This window comes from Schistocerca gregaria, chromosome 1, assembly GCF_023897955.1.
Source record: "Schistocerca gregaria isolate iqSchGreg1 chromosome 1, iqSchGreg1.2, whole genome shotgun sequence".
NCBI classification, from domain to species: domain Eukaryota; kingdom Metazoa; phylum Arthropoda; class Insecta; order Orthoptera; family Acrididae; genus Schistocerca; species Schistocerca gregaria.
Window position 1 is genome coordinate 423,277,655 of NC_064920.1, and position 23,549 is coordinate 423,301,203.

The 23,549-nt window shown below is 36.6% G+C and overlaps 1 protein-coding gene across 3 annotated transcripts in view; it reads right to left on the reverse strand.

Annotated features, from left to right (window-relative positions):
• The window catches only part of LOC126350846 (MICAL-like protein 1), a 78,647-nt gene that overhangs the window by 17,759 nt on the left and 37,339 nt on the right, over positions 1–23,549 (reverse strand). For 2 of the 3 annotated variants that reach the window (XM_050002552.1, XM_050002553.1), the window contains 2 exons: positions 10,459–12,110; positions 7,201–7,441 (listed from right to left, as the gene is read on the reverse strand). In XM_050002552.1, coding sequence (XP_049858509.1) covers positions 7,201–7,441; positions 10,459–12,110 — 1,893 coding nt within the window. Of the gene's footprint in view, positions 1–7,200; positions 7,442–10,458; positions 12,111–13,008; positions 13,269–23,549 lie in introns of those variants that run through there. The other variant, XM_050002554.1, reaches the window with a different exon arrangement.

Sequence of the window (23,549 nt, forward strand, 5' to 3'; positions counted from 1 at the left end):
TATATGTCTGTTGACAATTCAACACTTCAAATATTTGGTGAGCTTCCAGTTTTATTACAGAACTATTTCTGGAACTAAAGAAATTTATTGGTATTAATTGTTGACAAGAATTTGCTAACTGTCACTCCTCAATACATCATTATGTGGATGAGAAGAACGATTACTTGTAAAACCAAAGAAGAAGAAATTGGAAACAGCTGTAATATGTTGTTACTCACTGGTAATAGACACTGGTACAGGCATGCATATTCAAATACAAAGAAATGTAAACAGGCATAATACAGTGCTGAGGTCGGCAACACCTATATAAGACAATGAATGTCTGGCACAGTTGTTAGATTGGCTATTGCTGCTACAATGGTAGGTTGTCAAGAGTTAAGTGAGTTTGAACGTGGTGCTATAGTCGGTGCACGAGCTATGGGACACTGCATCTCTGCGGTAGTGATGAAGAGGGGATTTTCCCTGATGACCATTTCATGAGTGTACCATGAATATCAGGAATCTGGTAAAACATCAAATCTCTAACATTGCTGTGGCCAGAAAAAGATCCTGCAAGAATGGGACCAATGACAACTGAAGAGAATTGTTCAACATGACAGAACTGCAACCCTTCCACAAATTGCTGCAGATTTTACTGCTGGACCATCAACGAGTGTCAGCACGCAAATCTTTTAATGAAACATCATCAGTATTGGCTTTCAGAGCCAAAGGCCCACTCATGTACCCGTTATGACTGCACGACATAAAGCTTTACACCTCACTTGTGCTCGTCAACAATAAAATTGGACTGCTGATGACCGGAAACATGTAGCCTGGTCTGACGAGTCTCATTTCAGATTGTATCGAGTGAATGGACATGTACAGGTATGGAGACAATTTCATGAATCCATGGACCCTGCTTGTCAACAGGGGACTCTTCAAGCTGGTGGAGGGTTTGTAACGGTGTGGGCACATGCGGTTGGAGTGATATGGGATCCCTGACATGTACAGATATACTCTGACATATGAAACATATGTAAGCATCCTTTCAGATCACCTACATCCATTCATGTCCATTGTGCATTCCAATGGACTTGGGCAGTTCCAGCACGACAGTGCAACATCCCACACATCCAAAATTTTCACAGAGTGGTTCCAGGATCACTCTTTTGAGTTTAAACACTTCTGATGGCCATCAAACTTCCCAGACATGAACATTATTGAGCACATCTGGAATGTGTTGCAATGTGCTGTGCAGAAGAGACCTCCACCCCCTCGTACTCCTATGGATTGAAGGGCAGTCCTGCAGGATTTATGGTGTCAATTCCCTCCAGCACTACTTCAGACATTAGTCAAGTCCGTGACACGACATGTTGTGGCACTTCTGTGTGCTCACGGGAGCCCTACACAATATTAGGCAGGTGTACCAGTTTCTTTGGCTCTTCAATGTAAAAGGTCTTCATAAGCAGGCAGCAAATAAATCATAAATTCAACATTAATTACACAGACAAGACAAAAAAGAAGTCTCTTGAAGAGCTATTAGACATCCTACTGGCTACGGAACACTTTATTTTGAAAGGAAGGAAGGCTAGGCTTTATTGCATTGTTGATAGGATCATAGGAAATTTAGCACTAGCTCAGACTGGAAAAGCATGGATAAGGAAATCTGCCTTGTTCTTGTCAAAGGAAATGCCCCCACATTTCCTGTAAGTGATTAAGGCAAACCATGGGAAACCTAAATGTTGATAGACAGATACAGATTTGAAACCTATACCTGTTAAACAAAATCCAGTGCCATAACAACTGTCTTCCATTGTCTTGAATCCATGGCACAACTAGTCATTGCCTTCAGCTTAGTGCAAATGAGGAAGGTATACCAAACACAATTGATCAATTGATAAGAGACGTCCAATTTAATCATTCATTGGTTTGCTTCCAGTCATAAACGACACTCTTGGTAACGAACTCTTATAGGTCTTATTCATTCATTCATTTTGAGCAATGCTGCAGTTGAAACGAACTTCTAAGACTTTACAATCAGGGCAAATACATGTCAAGTGTAATTTAAAATAAATCCATACTAAACCAAAACTATTTTATTCATCATTTAGTTCAACACGTATCTACAGATACCATTCTGTAACAGTAAGCAATCTTTGTAGTGCAAATAAAAGGTTTTCATGAGTATCATTTTTGTAGTTAGAATAAATTAATGAGATGACAACCATATGAATACATTATTCACACATTAGTACTGTGATTTACAACTATGGTGCAATTACTGCTCTCTCTCTCTCTTTCTCTCTCTCTCTCTCTCTCTCTCTCTTTCTCCCCCCCCCCCCCCCCCCCCGTCTCCTCTATCTTTTCCTTGCCGCATGACCCTGCTACTCCATCCTTGCCTTGCGCATCCTTCTGCACATCAATTAGCCATTCTAACAGAAGAAGGGCTCAAGCTCGAAAGCTAGTATACTGGTTTCCATTCGGTGTGTGTATGAGCCAATCACCATTCTGCTACAGGTGAGTGGTTGTCTTCCCTTATTTTACATACAGTTCCATCAAGGAATTTCCTGCTTCAGCCTTCCACTTTGCTCTAGTTGCAAACAGGTCACATTGACATTTGTCATACATGCAACATGTGTGAAAACTTTGGAGGAATGTGCAGATTCTCCACCTTACATGCATTCTGGGCTCTTAATCCTCTTACACGCATGTTGGATATTATTACAGTGGATCACAGCATGCTTTTTACTTTAGTCTCCTCAGTATTTGTTTTCCTTTCTCATATTAGGTTATATTTTGAGTCAGAATCTATAAGAATTGTAGATTACAGTTCTGGCATAATATCTACTGTTGTGTACAGCTGTACACAAATCAGGATGTCAATAGGAGAATACTAAAGAGTAATGATGAAGTTACGGAAACAGCCAATGAATCTGTGTGCTTAGGGCAACTGAAAACAACAAGCAGACGGATACTCAGAAGGATACATAGGAGAGTGAAAACTTACTTGGAACTCATATGAGAAAATAAATTCTGTATTCCAGTGAAATACCCAACTGGCCTTAAATGAAAAGTCCACAACTGCTGAAATACTGGCAGTATTAACGTCTGGAAGAAAAATGATGTTAAATGATCAAACAGTTACACAAAACTGAGGATAGCCCAATCGGCATTGGAGAAATGCATGTTGGTCAAGACAAGAAGTGACAGATAAATTACGACATAGAAAAAAAAAAGGATGGAAGTTCAGGACATAATAGTGGCTCTTACAAAACTGGACTGGAAATGGGCTAAGCATATATTGAGATTAACGAATATGAGAAGGACTAGAAAATTCTGTGTTTGATTCCTCACGATAAGGGAAAGGCTTAGATGCTGACATGATGGAAGATGGAGTAACTATACAAGGAAACATGCAGGACTAAGTTGGATGTGAAAAGCAAAATATTATAATGTATGGCAAAATCTGGAAGAGGCCTGTATTTAGCAGTGGATGATCAACGGCTGATGATAAATGGCGGCAATGGTGATGGTGAGTTATCTAACTCTCTTACACATCTTTTCATCATAATGTAATTAAACTTACATACAACATATTTACATAAATAATTTATTGTGCATTGTAATGCAGCTACCACCCGATGATGATCGGAAGACCATTAATAGTAGCAGAATAAATAATTTTAAATAGAAGCAATGATGGATAAAATTTATGTTGTATGAAGACATAGTAATATGTCTGTGTCAGTGAATATATGAGTACTCAAACCCATGTGGAGTATCTTTAGTTCTTAAACATTCAATTTCTTTATCAATTCATGGGAGTAGGGGTGCATTTGAAGCTCACTTTTGTACGTTTTTCTTGCTTAAGTTGATAACCAAGGCCTCTAGCAAAAGCGTATTCCAGTAAACAATTTCATGCACTGAAGGTCCAACATGTAGGATTTTTAATTCTTTTTTTCATGTCACTCTTTACCACTGCACAAAAATTTGTGACAACTTGAATTACCTTCCATACTCAACCTTTTTTCTCATCTTCGTTGACTGGGATATGGCATAGTTACATGTTTCATTAGTATTGTTGAATTAAATGTGCCCTTCTGGGTTCTGAAGAAGAATTAACTTTTGTAAATGTTATGTGAAACTAATTATGTTGACAATTTGATACAAATGTAATCGTTACAAACACAGTAGGTCCTGAGAAGGCCAGACAAACATACTGAGATTTAATTGTTAATTTTATGCTGTTACACTTCACAAAATCATTATGTACAATTTACACAAATATATGCCAGTACCAAATTGAACTACATTAAATTCCCAAAAAAAGTCCTCTTCACTTTTTTCTCTAGACTAATACTCTGTACATAGTGAGTGAGAAAACATGAAAATTTTCATGACACATATGTGCTGTAGCTTAGGTGGTCGTAGTAGGCCAGTCTGAGGTACTGTCCCAAAATGATAGATCACAAGTGTCCTGTATAAATTAGTTTGGGTCAACTTCTTTTACACCACTGGGGTAAACTATAAAACAACTAGTGTTTACAGCCAGTATAAGCAGTTACTCAGGCAGGTAAACAGAATACAACAAAACATTCACTTCATTATGGAAATGGAAACAGAAGACAATACATTATCACAATGTGTAACAACAGGTACAGCTTCAACATTTGCAAAAGTAACAGCTACAAACATGAAACCATGCACTGACATTCACAAAACCTGGCAGTGATCAGAAATCTGGAATACACACTATGCACAACACCTCTAAGTAAAGATAACTATCAAGATGAAATAAACATGATTATCAACACAGCACAAAACAATGGACACAAAAGAAGACCACACACAAAGCTAAACACCATTAAGATGAAAATACAAATAGAAGTCAGCAGATTTAAAAAATCCAGATGTAACAACATATAACAGCAACACTCAATGCACACTCGCAAAGGAAAGCTCATCCCTCAAAATGAACACAAACTGGCACAACCATAACATCACAACCAACTCTCTCACAAAAGTAGCAACATCTTCTAAAAACTTAGAACTTCTTCACAAAAAACAGCACAACACAAAAGAAACTGAAAACGGTGACAGAAGAGAAAGATGAATACAAGAGTGTAATCATTGCAACACTATAAATATACTGTGATGCCTGCAAGATATTTTACTATCAGGTCCAAAGATCATAAAGGGGCACTGAAGAGTACGTATCCCAACTCCACTAATGCAGAACTAATAAAAGAAAATTGCCCACTTTCACGATCCATCAGTCAGTCCTCCAGCATGAGGAAGACAATGTGCTACGCGCAACAGGAGAGATGACGTGAATCTAGTACGTACAGAACAACACACTGACAGATAAACATGATATATAAATTAATGTAATGAGAAAAACACATGACCACATGTGCTGCCATGAACCATTGCAGATATCCTACCAAAATATGTAGAGTTAAATAATTTCATATACATACAGGATGTTCATTTAACTGAAGACACAGAAATATCTTTAAAACTACACGAAGGATTAAAAAAAGTTAATATTCCAATTTGTTTGTCTCAGATGGGGACATCATTGATACCACATTTGACCTCCATCCCCACCCTACCCCTTGAGTGGGTGGTGGGAAACAACTTTTAAATCTTCAATGGGAACTCCCATTTTTTACTACAGATTAAGATCCTATGGCAAAATCTAAAAAAAAAATGGTTCAAATGGCTCTGAGCACTATGGGACTTAACATCTATGGTCATCAGTCCCCTAGAACTTATTACGTAAACCTAACTAACCTAAGAACAGTACACAACACCCAGTCATCACGAGGCAGAGAAAATCCCTGACCCCGCCGGGAATCGAACCCAGGAACCCGGGCGCGGGAAGTGAGAACGCTACCGCACGACCACGAGCTGCGGACGGCAAAATCTACATACTGTTTTGTCTGAAGCATTTTCTTCATTTTGCCACAGACGGCACTGTAATCAGAGGAATAGAAATGGATGCACACTCATTATTTATGACGTGCTACTCAATGGTCCTTGAATATCCTATGGCACGTGGGATCCCACCTTCATGCTGTGAGGTTAGGACAGGCCAGTATTCATAACTTCTAATTGGAAATCTCATTCGCAACATTGTATTCCTCCAACATATCAAATAGGGGACTAATCAATGCAGCACTGTGGATGGTGCTTGAGGTGAACACTACTCTAGTTTTCAAATTAGAGTAAGTGTTCAAATGTAGTACCACCAAATTCAACACACTTAGTGATCTGATTTTCAAATGACTCTGCACAGGACAGAAGCATAATCTGCACAAATGTCAGCACAGGCATTTCTGATGTGATCAGCTATGTCTTCAAGGCCCATTGGCACTTGGTGGTGCACCTTAACTTTTTAATTATCCCCATGGAAAGAAATCCAGTGATGTTAAATCTGGCAACCTAATGGGTCGTAGTTCACTACACAGTCATGGTGGTGCATCGGGTAGCCCCTTGTTCCATATGTTGGAGGAATACAACAATGCGAATGGGGTTTCCAATAAGAAGTTATAAAGTACTGGACTGTTCTACCCTCACAGCATGGAGTTGGGATCTCATGTGCCATTACATGTTCAAGGGCCATTGAGTAGCATGTCATAAATTACAATTAAATTACAATTGTGTTCCCACTTCCAATCCTCTCATTACAGTGCCATCTGTGGCAAAATGAAGAAATGCTTAAGAAAAAATGTATGTTGATTTTTCCATAGAATCTTAATCTGCAATAAAAAATGGGGTGTTCCCATGAAGATTTAAAAGCACGCAAGGGGTGGGGTGGAAGGTCAAGTGTGGTAACGTTGGATGTCCTCCTCAGAGACAAATAAATTGGAGTTACAGCTCTTTTTGATCCACTGTGTAGTTTTCAACATAATTCAATGACTTCGGCTAAAAGAAACATCCTGTATATATCACTGACAATGCCCAGCATGGATAAGTGAAATGTGTTTAGGGGAGACAAATATAACATTCAGTTGCAAAAGATGGAATTTCTTCATAACTATATGATAGATTATAACATAACTACAGTGCTTTCTAAAACTAAAACTAAGATGACCACTCACTCACAAATAAACAAGAAACAGCTTATTAATTTTCGACTCAATTTCTTTAAGATGCTAATGATTCTCATAATTATACCATTACTTAATGGCATAGGAAGTAATACAGGACATTTACCACACTGAGTGTTGGTGAAGATGCACGAGATGAGCCAGCTGAAACTGGAGGGAACAGCTCTTGGGCAGAAGGTGGTTGTGGGGCAGGTTTCTTCTTTCTTCGTGGAACACTACCCACTGGTGTACCTGAACCTCCCACACTGGACAGTGAAGTGTTCGAATCATACCGATCACTGTTGCCACTTATAGTATCCTTCCGCCCTGCGGTTTTGCGTGGCAGTGGTTCAGGTGTAGATAGCGCCCTAAAAAGTAAGATAAACAGTAACCTTGAAACACTGCATTTCATAATGAATGAACTTTAAATATTTCATTACCTGCATGAAGGAAAGGCCTTTACAAATAAGAATGGAAGTGACTGTGGTGGCAAAAACAAGCATTATTATTGCAATACCCTCACATGGAGGGAGGGAGGGAGGGAGAGAGGGAGGGAGGGAGAGAGGGGGAGAGAGAGAGAGAGAGAGAGAGAGAGAGAGAGAGAGAGAGAGAGAGAGAGAGAGAGAGAGAGAGAGAGAGAGAGAGAGAGACTGACTTTCATATGTCTTTCTTTGATTTTAAATATGAAATTGACAGCAACACAAGTTTTCTACGAGAAAGTAAACACAAGTATAAAGGCATTGAAGGTAAGGTAAGGTTACAGAGCTAGTAAGATGCATCTTTGGCCTAAAAAATTATGGATTTTCTTCTATACCACTCCTTTCTATCTAGTGTAATAGCACTGATCTGAGTAGTGCTACACTCATTAATGGACATAACTTTTACAAATCATTCACATTGAGATGATGCATCATCATATTACATATATGCATGTTGATCACATCATTGACTCTGGTAATTAGTAACAAATAAATCATTGCACGGCACATTCTCAAATGTGTGTTTCTGGGTATGAAACTGTTCTCTCAAGTAAAATGGAACTTTGCACTAATACAGGAAAATAATTTTTGTGGTGCACCCAACCCATTTACCTGTTTCTAAAGTTAAAAATGCCCCAACTATTAATTTTCTTCTTTCCCACTGGACAGAAGTACAAAATATGTTTTGTTTCTTTTGTTTGCTGGAGATCGTAGCTAACAACTTATTCTCACTTTATGATTAATTAAATAAGCTTCATGATCAAGGCTCAGATTTGGTCTCCATCCAAGTTTCTGTTAGAACAATTTTCTAATGTGAGCATAATTTACATTTTCACCCCGTACAGAAACATGTATTCCAGTTACTATGTCTTCATGATAAAGAGAGAATAAAAATTAACAACATGCACACCTTCACCTATCCTTCATTCAGCTGTTTCCTTTGCAACAGAATATTAATATTATAAATATTATGCCATACTGTGTCAGCAAATTTATATATTTCACAGGCCAACCAGGTAGGAAAAAATTTATATATGAACATTTTACTTCACACTAGCAGCTATAATGTTGGAAATGGTTTCAATTTCCTGCTCTTTAATTTTTTTACTTTTTTATGATGTCAAAAATGTAATCATACTGGTGTTGCTGTAACACTGCACTGGAAACACTTTCATGTTACATCCTGCTTACTTGCCGCTTTGTAGAACAAACTGGGTAATTCCAATAAATAGACATTTCTGCACAGTATAAGTATTGTATATAAATAAAAGCTTGTCCTGTGATAAATATACATGAAAGAAATGGTGTCAGAAATACAGTGTCTAAGTCAATAAAGAAAGGAACATGTTTTATGTATCTTTAATGGCAGCAGTGACAGAGAGAGAGAGAGAGAGAGAGAGAGAGAGAGAGAGAGAGAGAGAGAGAGAGAGAGAGAGAACTTGTTTCTTATATTTTTTAAATGACTGCACAAGAAATACACAAAATAAATGTGTACATTGACACATTCAGTAACAGTTCTTCTTGGTTAACATCTGAGCAGAAGGAAAGGTGTGATTTAGTAGGTGACTATGATCTAAAGACACAAATTCACTACTGTGAGAAACTGGACCACATTTGAATTAAGCTGGTCATTTATTATCAAACAGCTAGCAATACTGTCTTTGCCACAGCTCATCAACAGGCACACAGTGTCTCATATTACTAACTGCTAACAGTGTGCACCAACAAAGAGATTATTCACACATGATGAGTTTGTTAAGGGAAATTTATGGTACAAGTTGCTTGATACAGTTGAGGTGTGATGCGGTACATAGTGATAGGCCTTGAATTCAGAGAAATGTGAAGTAGAAAGCAGTAAAACTTGTAAAATAGGATAATTCTGTTAACTTTGTGAATTACTCATGATGTGAGATAATATAAATAAAATACCCATTCCAGTTAACTGCTTCATAAGCGAATATTAGACATCAGGTCACTGGTAAAGTATGGGAAACCTGCACGTCACACCGTACATGAGCAGATAAGGTCCCTGCCATGCTAGATCAATAGCAATGCATGCAGCAGCAACACGATCATTGAGTAATTGGTAACCCCAATATTGGAGCAATAGAACACCGTACATTGCTTACCGAGTTACATCTCACGGACCAGCTTTGTGAACTGAATTTAAAAATACTTTTTAGTTGTGGTCTGCTTTGAATGAAATGAGAGAAATATTGACTAGAAAAATCTATATATAATGATGTACTTCTGGTGTATGTTGACTGACATAGCGCAAGTGAGGATGCTTAATGTTTTCAATGCTAGTCAGTACTACATCTATAGCAAAGTTTTTATTTTTGTCAGAGTTTCCAGTTTCCAGTGTAGCTGCCAGCTATGGAAGGCGAGTGTGAAAAGTAATGATACACTATGCAAAAAGATTAAATCCAACATAGTAATGTGGTAATTAGACCTACTGTATTCATTAATATTCAATGATGTGTGTGGTCATGTTATGGTACTTTAATAATTCTCAATAAAATGAGTCTTCCATTTAAAAGACAACTTAAATTTTGTAGTCTGTTGTTTATATGTAATGGTGATTTGATTGAATTACTTTTATTACAAAACAGTTTATTTCCATACATAACACAGAACTGTACAGCATTACTTCATTTCTAAATTTGAAAACCTGTAGACACATCACTTTTAAACCTGAATGCAGGTTAAAACATACAACTCCTTAAATGCAACATAATCACAGTCACAATTTTTTTTATTTTATCTATATTTGATAAACTTTATTTTTTATACAAAGTATGAGCAATTATGATACAGATCTTTCATAATTTTCTACACTAACAGTAAAAACACTTTGGTATATGAAATTACACTATTAAGTTTAACATATATGTAGCTCTACTCACTTCAGATTCCTAGGCAGTGGCACAGGGGTTTTTGCAGCCTGTTCCCGTACAGAGGGTGGAATTTCTTCTTCACTGGTTACTTCATCGTCATCATCTGAGAAAGGATTGAGACTAAAATCTGGAGCTTTTATTAATCTCCGTTTGTCCTTAGGAGAATCCAGCTTTGTATCTACCCTGGGAGGGTTCTTTTTATTTCCCCCTACAATATTTTCACTGTGTTTGAGCTCATTGTCATCATCACTGGATTCAAAAGGATTTATATATTTTTGTTTATTAACTGGGGTGGATGTTTTTATCTGAGATTTACTTTCATTGTCATCATCACTGTCTCCAAAAGGATTTAGTTCTTCAGGATAATCTGATAGGTTACTTATTTCAGTCTGTGCTGGGAGGTCTGCTACAGTGACAGCAGTTTCTGGACTAGTTACAATATTTCTGCTGTCACTTATGGAGGATGGTTTATTGTCAAGATTACTACCCTCTGGCTGAGTACTCAAAACACTTATGTCCGAGGTGTCACTAGTGTCCTTCAGATTGGGGAGAGGTGAATACATTTCTAAAGGCACTTCAGAATGTTCACTTTTTCCTTCTACTGGCAGTGTGGGTTTCACTGAGGTATGAACAGGTACCTGTTTGGAGTTATTTTCACACTCAATAGTTTTAAGTTTATCAAGTTTTTTATCTACACTATCATCATTTAAGGGCAAATTATTACTAGACAGTGCAGGAGAAACTTCACAATTCAATGTCCTTAAATTTTCCTCGGTTTTACTTTCCTTTTCTTCCTCAGAATTTTTTCGGTAATTAGCATACTTTTTATTTACATCTGTTTTTGATGCTTTTGAAGACTCACCATTTTCAAACATTTTAAGACGCATTTTCACTAATGAACTAGGTGACAAGATGTCACTTTCTTTGGTATTTTTTGAATCTGCTTTTCTGTTTTCCTGAGGCAAGTCTTTATGCAGTTCAACAGCAGTAAGAGGTTGGCTAACTTCACTTTTAACAGTACTATTATTTTTAGTGATATCACTTTCACTGTATTTCAGATCTGATCCAGCAGTCCTTTCAGATGAACCTTCTGTAATTTTTGTTTCAGTTTCACCACTATCACCAACTTTACTTACAGAGTCCACAGTAAAATCGGCAGTTCCTGACTTTGTATCAGATGTCCTAGTTTGTAACTCATCAACTGCAGGACTCAGTGATGACTCAGAAACAGAAGAATTACTTGCTTGGTTTTTCTCTGCAGATGAACTTACGTCTGCATCCACAAGCCTACTTAAGAAATTGGCTCTTGCTCCGGTGTCCTTTACAGGTGTTGGAGGAAGGTGTACTGAAGATTTGGATGGAGTATCATTTGCTTCCTCTTCTGCCATTACTGATTCATCACTGCTCTCTGTAGGTGGTGTGTCAGGAATGCGAACACCATCCACAGCAAGCACTTCATCAGGGCATGTCTCACAGCAGTAGCTGCCACCTTCCGTTTCATAGCAGTTGGCAACACTCATCTGGTTATGACAGCGGGCACAGCGAAAACAGGAGCGATGGAACAGACGTTTGTCCACAATGAGTCGCTCTGCCAAGAATACAGGCATACCACAGCCAACACATGGTTCACGGCCTCTCCATGATGCTGCTCTTACTGCGACCTAGAAGAAAATAAAAACAAGAATTAATGTCAGTGGCAGTGGTAGTGGCAGTGAATGACAGCTAAGTTTCCATTTATTATGTACAGGCTTCTACATTGTGTTTAATGGAAAAAAATGAAAGCTGTCAATATTCTATATTCATTAACTAAAACATACTGAAGCCATATTTCCAGATTTTCATTCAAGTTTCAAATTAGGAAACCATTACGCCATTTTGACAGAATTGCACTACTCAAAAAAGTAGTCATCCTAAGCAACAGTCGCTCTGGCTGAAATAAATATCATTTGGTGTGATACATTTTTCATTCACTGGAACTGGGGAATTCATTTGGTAAGATACATTTTTCATTCACAAGAACTGGGGAATTCATTAGGTGAAGAGTTACAGTATTGGTCTGATACACTATGGGATCTATAAAATAATAATTGAGTAGTCTGTACTTCTACAAAATGTACTTACATAATGTCCCTAGAGCCTATGCAGTTTGATAAATTTGAAACTTCATCTCACAGAAAGCTGTATCAAAATTTATTCCCTAGGGTCTTACAACACAGAGTAATTATAGGATGATCCCCTGGATTAAATTACATAAATTTCAAAACTCTGCACAAAGTTTGGTTGACTGAAGCACTGGAATTCATTAACACTCAAGAGATATAGTTTTTAATTCTTGGGTTTCAAATCAAAGTAAGTAAATGGGTGTAGCCATTTTTGGAGTCTTATTTTATATGATTCAGGAAAATACGCAAAACATCTGTATTTGTAACTTTGCATTATGCTGCTTTTATCGAACTTCCTACATAGAATGTATTAGCAAATTCTATCACATAATGAGTCAAGAATGAACCACATTTCTGCACCAGAATTTGAATTCACATGATAATGTATTCTACTTACTGTTTTATTTTGTTTTCACCCTGGAAACAGCAGATGAAGTTACACCAAATATGTTGGTAACCTGGTTTTCAAGTATGTCATACCATAAATTAATTATTTTTGTGTAGTTTCTGTTCACCACTGGTCTGGATTGGGTGTTTGTTGAAGTTAAAATAAGGTAGCAGTTACTTCAGACACTTTCAGAATGTGATGTGTTTCAAAGCTTCACTTTCAGTCCTATGGATGTATAAGACGGTGCTAGGTCTGGATGGTCAGGTGGACACTGTGAAGTCTGCCAATGAAACATTAAAACTTTGCCTATAGTGTCAGAACAAATAAGTGGTCTTAAATAGTTGTGAAATTAATTAAAAGAAACAGAACAACAGATGGCTCTTTCTGCTTTTAAGAAACTACAGCAGCCAATCTCTAAGCTTTCTTTACAGTTTCAATATAGCACTTCAAACATACTGTGACTTTTTGAACCAGGAAATCAGAATAAACCACTCATTCCATAACCAAAATGTCACAAGTCATTATCTTTCTTAGCAGCAGTAAACTTTTTGGAGTCTTCTTGCTTTGTAAGGCCAAATGTCACCATTCCATGGGCTGGTGTTTCGTCCAAAGATGTTTCGTCCAAAGATGTTTTGTCCAAAGATATGTCATCACAATGATCAATTAAAGTCTCTTCCTCTCTCTAACCAGTATAATATTTAAGCTGATATTTTTTGTTTGAGCTCTTATAGGCCTCAGCCAAAAATTTTAAGACCTATCATGCAGAAACTTTCAAACAATAACCGCTGCAACAGACAAAACATTGCTGAGCTTTCAGACCGTGTTGCTGTAGCTGGCTGGGACAAAGTCCCTATAACCATCTGGGACGATTTAGCTGTGCATGTCTACATGTGTGTTCTGTACGTGTTAGCACTGAAAAACATTGTCTGAAGGATCAGCAACACTTTCAGTATTGTGAATGTGCCACTGATGGCTCAATGCCTTTAACTACCTTTGCTACTCCTATTATATGCATTTCATCAAGTACCCTGCAGTGTTACGTTGATGTGACATAGTTTACAAATGGACAATAGACAATACATTTCATCTTTTATTACTTTTCTGTTTGTAGGGTAATCAATGCATCAGATGCTGTGACGAATTATTATATTGAGAGGGAAAGTGATGTTTCTTGCGTCAACTAGTTACACTGTCCCGTGCACATGTGTTATTTGATGTTACATCCATCACGTAACAATACTCACATTCCTTAACATAAGATCACAAATGTTAGGCAGACTTCTTAAGCTAGGAATTGGCTAACAAAACAGTTGAGCACCTTACACTTTTGAAAAGGAGGGGAGAGTTATTTTTTGATTAATCTTGTGTGATACAGTAGTAGAGTATTTATCATCATTTACATAATCTATCAGCATACTACTTTTGTCATACATCTCCACCTTTTCACTTTTTGTCAGCAGGTTCTTGATTTCTCTATTTGGGTTCCTTACTCCGTAATACTAGAGCCTCCTCTGTGGCAGCCTTTCAAAACATTTTACTTTATTATTTGTTAAATAAGATATTATAGACGAACAAATAATAAATACATTACATTTGTATACGTATATAAAACTACATCACTATGTCACTTGACCACATAATTCTCTGCTGCTTCTCTGGTTTTCTATATGCATTTTGTGAAAAGTGCCAATTTCTGTTATAAAGTTTGAAACAGACCAAGGTTGGATTGTCTCTACAACTCTGACAGCAGGGCTGGTCTAAGCACTGTCCATAATGTTTCATTTGCAACATAAATCATATACACTTAAGAGAGTTGCTGTGAACCAGAAGGGCCCAAAGCACAGAGACAAATTTTTGAGAAAAATAGATGTTTGTGAGAATGTATAGGCAAACCACCAGTCTCATAGGTTTGACATGTTTTTTTTAACCAAGTCTCAACATCTTATATTTTCTATAAAAAGTGTGACCACTTTGTTATGCAATTTTTATTCATATTTAGAGTTATTACTGTTAATGTTAATGTTAATTCATAAAAATTTTGTATACAGACTAGTGACAATGTCTTTTTGATGGTTGTATGGCTTGTAATTGATGTAAAATTAGAATCAGAACATAAATAACAGATAATAAATGCACCACACATACAATTATGACCTATCCCAACACTTCGAAGTCATCATTATCTGCATTTTCAATAAGCACACTTTCTGCATTGAGGTTCAGATAAAACTTTCTGTTCACTTCAGGCATGTAACTGTTTTAAATTGGATCTAGTAGTTTTGTTAAGTCTTTGTGTTTCAAGGTTGATACTTGCCTTCCACCTATGTATTTGGGCACTAACTGTGGTAATATGACAAACTGTGGTCTCCCTTACTGTGACTCTTCAACTGCGACATCCCACAACTCCGATGAAGAATATGCTACTTTAAGCAACAGTTCACAGCAACCTTGTGAGAACTTCATCCTCATAATATTTTTGAAACGTACATTTTTATGATGAAAATCAGCTTTTGGTTTGGTAGTGAGGTAGGTAACACTCAACAGTTTGGAAATCCTCAGTGCCTCATTTTAAAAACTTGAATGCTGACACCATGGAACATGAGGTCGTTGGGGAGCATTCATTCAGGAGCTTCCAACTTTTATGCAGACATGGGCATCAGTGCAGCCACTGAGTATCCCTACAGCTCCATTGACTACCCCTACAGCAATGAAAATTTTTGCTTTGGGCACATATGAAAGTGAATATCAGAAAATTCTGCGACACTGCTTTTTGCAGTATAAGGGTATAGCACGGATAAAGTTGGTTCACCATAAGATAAACATATGCCAGGAACAAGGATACATGTTACAATCTCAAAATCTATGCCCTCATTGTTCTCAGCACCTCATATATTAATCCTCTTTTGTTCATGATAGTTTCAACTCAAAAATGCTGAGCTCATCAAAATTTTGTACTTGCCGAATTAAGCAAAGACAGTTTTTGTGAACTCCATTATGTAAATGGTTTAGCCACAATTATTGAGAGTGTTCTTAAAATTTACTCCATGCAAAATATAAGTTTTGCTACAGTAAGCTCCATGACAAACAAAGAGCAAAATTAAGAAGTTCCAGCTTCAATTACTGATTGTGGAGAAAGATCTTCACCAAAAATTTTGAAACCATATGCATTATGTATGTCAGCTGGTGCCATAATTTATATTTTTATACCAGATTTAACAAATTTTTAAGTTATTATGTGATAACAATCTATAATGATTATTTAAATATTAATGTCATCAGTGTATTTTGCACAGGCAGTGCAGTCAGTGCCCCACAGCTCCTAAATACTTACAGAAAGTCATTTTTATGTAACACTATAGTCTGTTAATAAATGAAACTTTATTTGCAACAGTTTCAATCTTTTTGATCATCAGGCAACCTGTACAGCCATTACAGGCCGCTCATCGTGTTAAATGAACCTAAATTTCTTTAGAGTATTGATCTGAACTTCTACAACAATAAGCAGTATTCAAGTGTGAAAACAGTGAAAGGATCATAGTTAAAATTTGACAATTTTTCAAGATTAACTACTGTCATTGATTGCGAGAAATTTCAGAGTGGACGCAAATTTGTACATTACCACAGAAGCCAACAATATATAACACCAACACACACAATATTAAAATTTATGAATAATGATGATCTGTTAAATTGTGATCTCTGCTGGTTTGATTGAAACTATGTAACATATTTCTTATGAATGGACTTTTCAAAAGAAAGTGGCAGCAAATACACTATGGTACTGACTACATGCTGAGAAACTGACCCCAGTAAGAGACTTGTTTTTCCAGCATTAATAAACTATGAGACACATATTGAAAAAAGATGAGAATCATTGTGGCACAGTATAACTTACTTGTGTAACATCCTATTTAGAGAGCCAATTTCGATATCTGTGTTTAATGAATTCATTATTAAAGACTCCAGTCATTTGAGTGGCTCTTTCATTGAGATGAAATTGCTGTCTACAAAATTTTTAGTAAGTCCTCCCTGATATCCTTCCCACAAATAAACACCCTTCAGAAAGTATGTTTCACCAGCTGGGATTCTCGTTTTCTCGTAATTATTTTTACTTGATGTCATTGCTATTATCACTAACTGGAAAAAGAGTTTCACGTAATAATTAATGGTGCAGGTGAATACTACAGGATTTTAACTGTGACAACAGTATTCCGTTTTACACTGGCCCATAAATAGAACTCATTTTGTTGTGACTATTTAAAACATTGTAATATCTGTACGAAGACTGCATATTTCATGTATCGATGATACTTCTACTCTTAGTTATTTTAAAATTTTAGTAATTACTGCAACAAATGTACTATTTAGTACATCTAGAGCAATTCAAAAGTTTTCGCTCAAAATTATCCACAGAATGTTGACGCTAAAATTTGTTAGTGATTACTACATCACCAGTGTGCAGTGAAAATATATGACCACCATAAAACAGCTTAAACTCTCCAGAATTGAAGGGAGTGAGAATAGCTGGCCAGTACTATGATCAGGAGGTGGAACTCCTACACAGTTTTGATCAGCTTCTGATGGAAAGTACTGGGTAGCCATGGCAGGTTCAAGAACATTCTTGCAATCAAGTTACATATCACTTAGTGACTCCATCCCCTACTCACTCCTATACTTTCACCCTACAAACGAATTTTGCACTTGGCTGTCTCTGGCATCCCAAACAGCTGCTTGTGTCACTTGGGGGCTAGAATCAGCCCTGTGGCTAGCCATTCTGTCTCCTTGTAATTTCATAGCTTTCTGAAGTGATTTCCCTTTTGATATAGCACACTGCACAGTTAGGTATTTGCAATACAACGAACAGTTAATAAAGTATTAGGAGCTTACAAAAACAATTTATGGCAACATCCAGAGATAAAGCAGAACAGAGACCCACAACCAAAGTTGTCGATAGAAAATTTCGAACACCAGTAAATATTGGTTTGTACAAGGACTGTACAACACTTTACAAAGAGAATATATAATGAAAATGACTTTATTAAAGTGGTAACTAAATAATGTTTGTACAAGTCAACTAGTTTCTTTGCATGAAAACGTCAATTGGTCTGCCTGATCACCCAATTACATGCAGTGAGATTTTTATCCCTGCACCAAATAAATAAACTTAAGCTTATTATCACCAAACAACTGTAGAATAAAATGTGAACAGTTTATACAGTACATTTTATACAGAAAACAACATTTTTATTTCTTCCTATTAAAAAAATAAAAGAAAAAGTATGCTTTAATGTCCTTGAAAATGTATAATTAATTCCTGAAGCTTCAATTTCTTTTCCGGTGTCCCAATTTGTTGCAATTTATCTCAGATGTAGCATTTCTATAACTATACAGAATGTCTTCAGCAGTATAACTTTTTCCTGAATGTAAAGTGATGTTAGAAACAAATATGTTACATGATGTAAGTTTACTTGCTACAACCTGAGATTTTCAACTATTTTAGTCTCATGTTACACAGATGGTTCTGTTAACAATCCGTATGTTATGTAGAATAGGAAGTTTCATTTCATGTTCCTTATTATATATTGACCATTGTCTTCTTGAGTCACGCACCCTGATCAATTTGACCATCTTTTGGAGCAATAATGAAAATAATGACTTATTTATGCATCTAAAAATTTCAGTAGACTAATATATTTATTGCAGTCTGAGAATGTCAGTTTGTCAAGCTGTCACAGTAACGACATAAACAAGGTTTTAATGATACTGTGAGTACTACAGCTAACCACAAATCTGTGATCAATATTTCTTTTATTTGATCATTAAATTAGCCTTTATCTATAATTTGGATTTAATTTCATATCAGGTTTCTAGTGTTTGTCCTGACCATAGATAGTATGTAATAACTGTTTCTAAAACTAGTATATGAATGTAAAATTACAGTTGATCAACAGAGAAATTGTTTTAATCTCCTTTTCCAGATTCCATCTGATGGGTGTCGTCGTCCACCAATGAAACAAGTATGTTTAGGGAATAAAGTTTTTGGTTCCTGATATTTTTTGGATAACACAAAAGAAGTAGATTTTGTTTTTCCTAGTTGGTAAACTCACGAGCATGACATACATACTAACTGGTAAGCAAAGTGTTCTAACTATTTTTGCACCTGTCGCATTTGTTCTAAGATGCTATCATGTTTATTTGTATTATGTCATGAAGGGGGAAAAAGTCACAATACATGCAATTTCAGCCTGACTCGGACAACTGATTATGAAACAAGTATTTATATGCTATCTTTTCAAAGTGAAGCTGCAATTACCCATAGTTTCACAGTCTTCCTATATAACATGGACACACACCACTTCACTGACAAAAGTCTGTCATCCCTGCAGAAAAGAATGAGCTAGAAATATCCAATAGCACATACATTTTAATTTCTCTGTAAACTGTAAAGAGTTTTCTGCACAGGCCGAGGTATTAACAGTCAAAAGATTTTCTTCAGGCTTTCTTAACTGTCAGAGAGAAGCAACTGAGCAAAAATATTTAACTGAGATTCTACAGCAGCATATAAGCTGCTTGATGTACAGTGAAGTATCTCATTAAATGATATATGAAGATGATCATTCCAAATTGAAATTCAAAACAAATTATCAAAAAATATGTCTGTTTTGCAGCTCACAGAAGACCTGTAAACATATACAAAATATGAAAAACTGATTAGCTTTCAAAACATAGGATTCCTTAGTTTATCAACAATGCAGGAAAACAGATTGTAACTTACCATAAAGAAGACACATTAAGTTGCAGAGATGCACAATTAAAAGACATTTATACAAGGCTTTCAGCCACAGTCCATACACATGTACAAGCAAGCACACCTCATACCCATGTGACCGCCAATTCCAGCATCTTGGGCCGGAATGCAACTAACACGTGGAATACAAGCTGCAATCTGGCGGGGCTAGCAAAGGGGAAGGGACATTAGGGTACGGGTGGGGAGAGAGACAAATGCTGTTTGGTGGACTGTGCAGGGATGAGAATACCATTAGGCACACCCCGTGACACAACATGGAGCTGAACGTAACGCACTTGGTTTCAATGGCTGTTTCACTATCCAACCATTTGGATTCTTTCCTATACCACCAGCTTTTGTGACCTATGCAGATGAGAGTTATCCTTACAACACATTCTCCACTTCCATGATTATCCTGGCCTCAACCTACAGTAACATACTGTCTCCATATCCTCCAACCAACAGTTTCCAACTCCTCTGTCCTATCACCTCTATCCTATTCTCATCTCCTATCCTATCCTATCCTGGTTATGTGCTGCCCTCTGCCAATGCATCCGCCGCCCCCCCCCCCCCTCCTCCTCCTCCTCCTCCTGTTTTCTCTGCCTCCCTGCCCCACAACATCCTGACACTGCACCAGTTGGCATTCTAATCCCTCCACTCCACCTAACAGTGTTAGTCTCTTTCCCTACCCATGCACTACTAATCCTTCCCCTTCCCCACTCCCTCCAGATTACTGCTTGCATCTCATGTGATAGTTGCATTCCTGCCCAAGACGCTGGAATTGACTGCATGTGTGCATGAGGTGTGCTTGCTTTTGTGTGTGTGTGTGTGTGTGTGTGTGTGTGTGTGTGTGTGTGTGTGTGTTTTACTGATAAAGGCTGTGGCTGTAAGCTTTGTGCAAGTGTCTTAACTGTGCCTCTCTGCAACTTAATGTGTCTTCTGTACAGTAAGTAGCAATCTGTATTTTCCTACATTGTTGATATTCTTGCCTAGATTTTCGATTGTTGGATTCCTTAGTTTGGAGCAAGAGAGGAAGTAATGATAGTTTGAGGAAATAGTCAGACTTTACACGAAATAAGCAAATGAAGACTTTGTCGATTAATCTTTGTAAAGTCATGCTTTCTACAAACATTCTTCTGAGTCTTGTTCACTAACTTTTAGAACTTAGCCATCTACAGAGATGGCTAAGTTCTAAAAGTTAGTGAACCTAAATTTTTCTAGTCTCCAACGTCTTGCCACATTATTTGTAGGTATGTTTCTACATTCCAAATATTACCAATTACATCACACTCCTAAAACGAAGAGAGAGGACATATGCAGCTACGACATGTTAAATACAGAGCTGCAGAAAGGAATAAAATTATGCTACCATAGCCGTCATTTGAGATTATTCAGAAGACTTTAAAGTACAAATTTACACAAATGTGTGAAATGCTAATGAAATAAAAGTTTTGTACTAATAAGAGGTCTAGAACTTTCATAGCGGTGTACGTATTCTCAATACAGATGTTGGCAACTGAAAGTTGGCTATTGTGCAAATGATAAAGCTGTAACTGTGTCACAAAATTATTACAACTTTTATAGTCAGCACACTCCATTTGTGCAGTAACAGCAGTTTAGGAGGAGGAGGAGGACATTGGTGTTTAACACCCCGTCAACAATGAGGTCATTAGAGACAGAGCACAAGCTCGGATTAGGGAAGGATGGGGAAGGAAGTCGGCTGTGCCCTTTCAAAGGAACCATCCCGGCATTTGCCCGGAGTGATCTAGGGAAATCACGGAAAAACTAAATCAGGATGGCCGGACGCAGGATTGAACAGTCGTCCTCCTGAATTCGAGTCCAGTGTCCTACCATTGCGACACCTCGTTCGGAAAACAGCAGTTTAGTTTTGATGCTTAAAAGGCTGTTATTAGATGTGAAGGTTTTCATGAGGCATGACTGACATTTGTACTTTTAAACTATTAAATGTAATCTCTGTTTAAGTTTGAAGGACACAAGAAATATTTTGTAATCTATAACATGTACAAATGAATAAACACACATAAGTTAAAACAACCATGTGAATGTCTTATGAACTAGAAGCAAAAAGTATACCCACAACAAAATTATTTTAATGTTACAATAAAATTAGAATGAAAGCACTATAAAAAGCAGACTGGTTAATGTATTAAAAAGCACAAGGGAATGCACAATACTTGGTTAAAATTAATGCACACATAAAGTGTAAATATGGAAAAGTAGTTAGTTACATAAAAAAAATATTCTACTGTGAAGTAAGTAAAATTTGTGCAATGATCATTACATCTAAAATAAAAAGTAAAACAAATGGAACAAGTAATTTACCTTCTAGCAGAATATTTCAGGTTTATACTGGCCAATTATGTCCAAGCTTTCTTCCTGAGGAAATAAAAAAAAAGGTACAGTGTGGGGTTAGGCTCTTAGCCAATCAAGAGTATATGTATGTGTTAGATAATAATTTTTACTATGCTTCAGCAAAACATCTATTTTGTAAAGAGAACTAGCATATCTGTTTAGTATCTATTACCCATACACACTTCAGTGAACACAATAAATATGAAGAAAAAATACATCAAAGTGATGGATGCCTTAGGATGCTTACTGCTTATTGACTTCCTGTAACAGCAACAGCATTCCAGCAAATGAATCAGTAGGTTGTCACAAAATGACAGGTTATGAAATTATTCTCACATAAGTAACTGAATTTATAATCTGTTATTTATTAGTAACTTTATTTCCATAAAGAGGTAGTACCCATCAGCCACACACAACTATAAAACAATGTCTTTATAGGAACATATTAATTACAAAATTATAGTTTTCCATTGAAAACCAAAAAAGTTAAAATCCAGTAACTGTTTTTGCAGAAATGCTTTTTCCATTAACATTCCAAAGGTAACTAGTTGAGTCTTATATTTGATTAATAATTAGCTAAAGCAATATTATATTTAACATTCCCAACAAAGGATGCAAATTAAATACATTTTATTCTGCATTTAGATAGTGATGTAGTGAGGCTGAGCATCTGAATGTGTGGCCACTGACTTCCTCTGATCTGCATTTCTCCTGACATTTTCTGCTATTGTATATAGTTAAACTGATTCTGCAGAGTTATCTGCTGTAGTTTCTGCAAAACACTACAACTTCCACTTTAACGAATTAAATTTGTAATCCCAATGCCATTTATACTCAAATGTACAATACAGAAAGAAGAACAGTTATCTGAACCTATCCCCACACTGTATTTGCTTAGCTCCCAAGAGAGTGAGACAGAGAGAGAGAGAGAGAGAGAGAGAGAGAGAGAGAGAGAGAGAGAGAGAGAGCTATAATTTGGGGACAGGCCAAATTGCACACATAAACACTGAAAGAGATTTTACTACAGTATAAAAGATTTGATACATACCATACACCAACATGCAACAAAGGCCATTGAAAGCTATCAACATTTTTATGAAAGCAGTAAATGTTAATTGTACATCAAAAGCTATAAAGCAACAGTGAACATGGAAATGAAGAACAAACAACAATTTTTGAAACTACGTTCATGAGAAGATTACATACAAATGAAGTGTAGGACATTCTGGTAAACCAAAGGATATCTATAGCAGTTTTCAAACAATAAATAATTAAAGAACAACCAACAAAAATAATGAAATAAAATTAAGCAATGTACTGTTTTTTAAATTAAATGTTCCTTGTCCTGTTTAACCTAGGACATCCATTTCAAGCTGCATAGAGAAATTCC